The sequence below is a fragment of the Tenrec ecaudatus genome, chromosome 10 (genome assembly GCF_050624435.1).
Source record: "Tenrec ecaudatus isolate mTenEca1 chromosome 10, mTenEca1.hap1, whole genome shotgun sequence".
NCBI classification, from domain to species: domain Eukaryota; kingdom Metazoa; phylum Chordata; class Mammalia; order Afrosoricida; family Tenrecidae; genus Tenrec; species Tenrec ecaudatus.
Genome location: NC_134539.1, coordinates 2,913,882 through 2,919,881, shown reverse-complemented (window position 1 = coordinate 2,919,881; position 6,000 = coordinate 2,913,882). Strand labels below are relative to the sequence as shown.

The window sequence follows — 6,000 nt, the reverse complement described above, 5'->3', positions numbered from 1 at the left end:
CAGCCCAGCCAACATTCCCTACAGCCCAGATCCTGTCCTATAGGGAGGGCCCTGTGGGGGTCTTCTCCTGGCCTCCCAGAGACTGGTATTCCACCCTGAGTGCTCTCACCTGTCCCTCTCTTGACACCCTGCGGGGCTGCAGGGGTCCACCTCCTTGGACAACTGGACAACAGAGGCTGGGAGTGCCTGCGGGTAGCCAGTGGGAGCCCTGTCCCCGGATCTGAGGGGGAGGGGGACTGACATCAGGATCTGGGGGCACATGGTGCAGGGTTTCTCCCAACACGGGGCAGGACCCAGGCTCAGGGATGGCACAGAACCACCCAGTGTACACACAATTGGGGGATGCCTTCTGTGCTGGTGAGTGCTGGTGACTGGGAAGCGGGTGGGAGGAAGGAGCCCCTCTCCCATATGGGAGGGAGCTCGGGGACAGGTAGGGAAACCAAGGTGGGGGTTGGGGCAGTGCTATGGGATCCCTAGGGTCCTCCTTATGTTCCTGAGCTTGCTCACTCCTGAAAAGGCCCCTCCCTGCAGGACTGAGTGGTCAGGACCAAAGAACTTCCCAGTCAACTGCCCCTCACCCCAGGGTCTGAGCACTGCTTCCCTGCAGCCTGACCCACTCTCAGCACGCCCATCCACACCCCACGCCTGCCTCGCTGCACCCAAGGCAGGCAGTGCCAGTTGATCACTGTCTCTTGTCCCCAATCCCCACAGTCTCTTCCATCACATCTCCCCACCGCCACCCCACATCAGCCACCCTGAGTGCCCAGAGTAAAGCCCACGGGGCGTTTACTACTCAGCCCTCCAGCCACCACCCCCCGATCCCGAGTCCAGGTCTGTGTCTGCTTTGTGGGTGGTGAGTAGAGACTGATGCCAAGGTCTGGGGGGGCACAGGGGAACATCCGGTCCTTCACGCTCTGCCCACTGTAGATGTGGGAGCCTCAGCAGCACCAGGCAGGACAGAGGCGAGGAGGAAATGGGCAGTGGGCTGCAGGTGGGCTGGACTCTGGGTGCTGTGGTCCTGCCTGCCTGGCCGGTCAGTAGATGCCCTTCACCCTCTTGTTGTCAGGGTCAAAGGGTGACCTCACGTGTCCCTGCGCGGCGTAGGCCACCCCCATTCTCTCCAGGGCGTAGTCTCCACTCTTCACAAAGTCCAGGGTCACCTGTAAGTCAGGGGCATGGTCGATGGTGTTCAGACTGCTCCCCACCCCCGCCTGCCCCTCAGCAGCCAGCCCAGCAGTGACCCTGGGTCAGAGGGTCCCCGTGTGAGCATCAGGCCAGGCACCCAGCGGCCCCCCACAACCCCACCCAAAGCAAAGGCCAAATGAGCAGTGTGGGGTAGCGGGCAGGGGTGGAAGTGAGAGAAAAGGCAGACAGGACCTGGTTCCCCCCTCAGCATCTCCTTCTCCCCTCCCTCCTTCCCCTCCCTTCATCAGCCCCTTTCCCCATCTCCCTTTCTCCCGGGCTCCCCCCTCCCTCCTGGGCCCCCTCCTGGCCCTCCTACCCAACCTTGGCCCTTCCTCAGTCTCTCCCCCCACAGTCCCTGCTCCCATCTCCCTGCTGCCCCCTCTTTGAAGGGCCTAGTGGACTCACCGGCCCTCCACTGGGGTCCCGGATGTAGCCGTAGGCGATGGTCTTGTCCAAGGCGAACCCGAAGTCCGCCCTGCGCACGTGACCCACCACCTGCCCGTTTCTCCAGATGGCCTCCAGGCCGAACATGGGCACCTTCCTGGAAGGACAGCCAGCTGAGGGCCCAGAGGCTGCCTGCGGGGCTGGGCCTCAACCACCGGCCCCCAGATCCACTGCTGTGGCATGCCAGGATCAGAGCCAGCAGAGCACCTGGCCCGGTGGGGCTAGCCAGGGACACAGCACAGGCCTGGGGACACAGCAGTGGCCGGGGACACGGCACAGCTCCAGCCCCAGCCCCCAAGCCCATCTCTGAGCAGAAACGTCCAACCCAAGGCTGACTTCGGTGCTTCATACAAGTAAAAAGCTCACATCTTTGAAAAAGCCCCAATCTGCAGGAGTTCTGGGCATCTTAAGCAGTGTCCCGCAGGGCCTGTGTGCTCTACTCTTGCATGGGTCTGTCTGTATCTGCAGGGCACGCATCATTTGCCCCAAGTACCCTGGGTCTTGGAAATTCAAAGCAGCAAATCTCAAGCAGAAACTCCGTGCCGCTGAGTCGATGCTGACTCACAGCGACCCCACCGGACAGGGGAGAGCTGTCCCTGTGGGTTCCCGAGGCTGTCACTCTTTATGGGAGTAGAAAGCCTGGTCTTTCTCTGGAGGAGGGGCTGGCGGTTTTGAACTGCTGCCCTGGAGGTTAGCAGGTAACCACTATGCCACTGGGGCTCCTAAAATCAGAAATCAGGGACGACATTAAAACCGAAATTGAGCCGAATGGATGCCGATCTGAGTAAATCTGATTCAGGACAAAGTGCAGTCCAATCAAGCTCAATCCATGTCACAGACACATCCGACTCCACCAACCTCCTGCGCCATCTGGAGGCTCGGAGCCCGGGCTGCAGGTCAGGCTCTCAGAACCCCATCCTCCATCCAAGCAGCCACATGGGCTGACCATGTCTGACTCCCTGATGGGCCATCCTTCCTTGGCTGATGGGCACGGGCCACCCTGCCCCTGCCGCTGTAGATTCCATCAGGACACAAGGGGAGAACTCCGCCCTGCCAGGCCATGCCCGGTCCACCCACGGATGCACTGGCCAGGCTGGACATCCCTACATCAGAATGTGACATGGCCTGCAGGCTCTGGCTAGCCCCGAGGTTCTGAGCCTGCACTTCACACCAGAGACAGCCTGAGATTCTGGGCCCTAGATCTTTGTCAGTGGGGTCTGGGAGCAGCCAGCTGCCTGTAGTCAGTCTCGGCGGGGCTGATGAGGGGAAGTGGCTTGTCCAGCCCCCATACTCACTCGTCCACTGTAAAGCACACCAGCCGCCGGTGCAGGCCCGCTGCCCTCTGCTGCTCCAGGGCCTCCCGCCCCAGGAAGGGGGTGGTGGACTTGAGCTTGCAGGTGAAAGCCAGGCCAGCCTCCAGGGGGCTGTCATCGGGGCGCAGGTCTGCGTGCCAGTGTCGGTAGCCTGTGAGAGGGGGGGGATGTGAGAGGGGGGAGATGTCCACAGGTGGGCAAGCTCTGCAGGACACTCAGTGCAAGCTCTGCAGGACACCCCTTATACCCACATCTTCCAAGGCCCCTCCCCAGCCACTCTCCTGGCATGGTGGCTGGGGGCGGGAGAGGGGGACAGGAGGCGAGAGGGGCATGTTCCGTTGTAGAAGGTTCCTCCAGGCAAGTTTTCTGTCTGGTCCAGCTTGGGGAGGGGGCTCAGGAAGGAGCAGGGTAGGACGCTAATAGGGGGACAGGGGGCTGGCCCTGGGCATCGTGGGTGGTCCTCCTCAGAGCAAGGGCCTTTGGGGTACCGATGCACGGAGGGGCTGAATTTGAACCCAGCTCTGGCACATGCCCTATTCCCTTGGGCAAGCATGCGGCCTTCCAAACCCACGTCCAGGCGTGGGCAGGAGCCGAGACCCCACAGGGCTGAGTTTGGGGACCAGACTATGCAGGCGGTAGAGGCAGCGTGGCATCAAAAAGGTGTGTGTGTGAGTGTGTGTGTTCAATACGTGTGTGCAATGAGGGAGGGCTAGCTCTGGCTAGCTCTAACAGTGTGGTCCCCAAGTCCCCTACCACACCCGCTGCCCATCCCCCCCACCTTTCTCGATGCTCAGGGAGTCGATGGCGCGGTAGCCAGCATTCACCAGCCCCAGCTTGTCGCCGGCGGCCATGATGGCCGTGTACACGGGCACGCAGTCTTCCCTGGGCACATGCAGCTCCCAGCCCAGCTCCCCAACGAAGGACAGCCTCATGGCCCGGACCTAGGGGACAAGGTCAGGACTCAGACACAGAGGCGGGCCAGGCGGCTAGGAGCAGCTCCAGACCACTTAGCATGGGTCAGTCTCGACAGCCCCCATGAGAGCTAGTCTCCTTTGGGCTCAGGCCAGTCCACCACCAAGAAACGGAGTCCCCTGAGAAGTGTGGCCCCAGCCTCTCTATCACATCTACGAGGGAGGATGGAGTGCTGAGGGGGGCTGGGGAGGAGGTATGCGGCTCCTGGGCGGGAAGTGCTCTAAGTCATGGTGCCCTCTTGAGGCTGCAGCAGCGGGATGTGAGGGCCCACGGGGGTCCAGGAACAGCGCTGGGAACAGGGACAAGCTCTTGGGAGATGGGGCCAGCTCCTTGGGGAGGTGGAGCCAAGTCTATAGGAGGTGGGGCTGGGATTTGGGGGTACAGAGCCAGGTCTAGAGGAGGTGGGACTGGGATCTGGGGGTGCAGATCCAAGTCTATAGGAGGTGGGGCTGGGATCTGGGGGTGCAGATCCAAGTCTATAGGAGGTGGGGCTGGGATCTGGCACTGCAGAGCCAGGCCTAGAGGAGGGGGCTGGGATCTGGGGGTGCAGAGCCAGATGTAGAGGAGGGGGAGCTAGGCTCTCAAGGATATGGGGTTGGGCTCTAGGGGAGGATGTCTTCCACTTCCTGATTCTTGGCATTCCTAGGCTCCTGGCCACATCCCTCCAGCCTCAGCCTCTATTTTCATTTGGCCCATGGGCCCCAGGCATAGAGACCACATGCCCCGCCCCCCTTCCCAGCACCAACGACGCTGCCCCTGCACTCATCATTGGTCCCCGAGGCATGTAGACACCCAAAGGCTGGGCACCCTTACCATTGGCCTCTCTCCTCACTCAGGGACGGACTGGCACTGCCCCCAAAGCCATTGCTAGAAAGAGCGAGGGTCAGTGAGTGGCCCGGCTGCCCGGGGCAGAGAGACAGAACAAGAAGACTAAGCCACTGGCCCAAGGTCCAGCCAAGTGCTGGCAACAACGGACGGCCTCTCGGAGCTTAAGAGAGCAGCGTGGTGGCATGGCCCATTTCTGGGGTGTAAATCCTCGCCAGGGGTCAGATGAGGGGGCTCCACCACAGGAAGTGACCCCGCCAGGCCCCCTGACCCTGGCCTCGGGAGCTCAAGCTCTTGACCTGCTCATGGCTGGCTCCGTGAAGAGCCCACCGCACAGTGTGGACCTGGGGCTTTGGTGAGCGGCGCGGAGGCAGCTCTGTGTGCGGGGCTGACTCATTGTCAGCTCTCAGGAAGGACAAGCGTTCCCAGAGGCAGGAGCTCGGCATCCAGGAGGAGCTGGCTCATCACCCCCGCCATGGCACCCGGTCTACGAGGCCCCGGGGCACAGAAGCAGAGGCTCCCCAGGGTGTTCGGGCTGTGTGTCACCCCGAATGCGTGAACGAGAGAACGGGGCGGATGTGCCCCAGATGCAGCCTACGTGGCCAGACTTTTCATAGCACATCTGCCTGCAGCTGGGTGATGTGTTTCCCGGGCATCCGGTCTCATAACAATACTGGGCACAACCTCCAGACAAGAGAGGGTCTCAGGGGCACGCTGGGGTGGGGAGTGAGCAGAGAGCAGGGCATGAGCCGTCTTGTGCCAGAGCTCTGGGTGGTGAACTCAGTGTGTCTTCACTTCCAAATCCCCCCAAACCCAACCAAAAGCACGCCACCAAGTCGATGCCAACTCACAGCAACCCCATAGGGCAGCGCAGAGCTGCCCCTGGGGGTTCTGAGACCCTGCCTCCGGTGGGAGTAGAAGGCCCTGACTTCCTCCCGTGAAGTGGCTGGTGGCTCTGAGAAGCTCACCACATAACCACTGTGCCACTGGGGCTCCTGACAAAGCACGCCCCTAAAACACCCTCGAGGGCAAGGGCATTCCTGGCGGAGAGCTCACTGTTCCCTCTGCGTGGGAGCCACGGGTGCTAGTTTGGCGGGTGATGGTGAGGGGCTGGAGATAGGATGGTGGTAGTCATGGTGGGGGGTGCTGATGGGGACAGTGATGGGGACCTCACAGCAGTGGTAGAGACGGGGATAGTGGTCACAATGCCAGTGGTGGTCGTGAAGATCGTGGTGGTGGTGGAGCGAGTGCTGATTGGGGC

The 6,000-nt window shown here is 61.9% G+C and overlaps 1 protein-coding gene across 1 annotated transcript in view; it reads right to left on the bottom strand.

Moving 5' to 3' along the window:
• SARDH (sarcosine dehydrogenase) overlaps positions 1 to 6,000 on the bottom strand; it is a 38,758-nt gene continuing 32,758 nt past the window's right edge. The window contains exons 18-21 of the mRNA XM_075559842.1: positions 3,721 to 3,883; positions 2,925 to 3,093; positions 1,591 to 1,726; positions 1 to 1,160 (exon numbers count right to left, since the gene is read on the bottom strand). Of these exons, the coding sequence (XP_075415957.1) occupies positions 1,035 to 1,160; positions 1,591 to 1,726; positions 2,925 to 3,093; positions 3,721 to 3,883 (594 nt within the window). The 3' untranslated portion in view covers positions 1 to 1,034. The remainder of the gene's footprint in view (positions 1,161 to 1,590; positions 1,727 to 2,924; positions 3,094 to 3,720; positions 3,884 to 6,000) is intronic.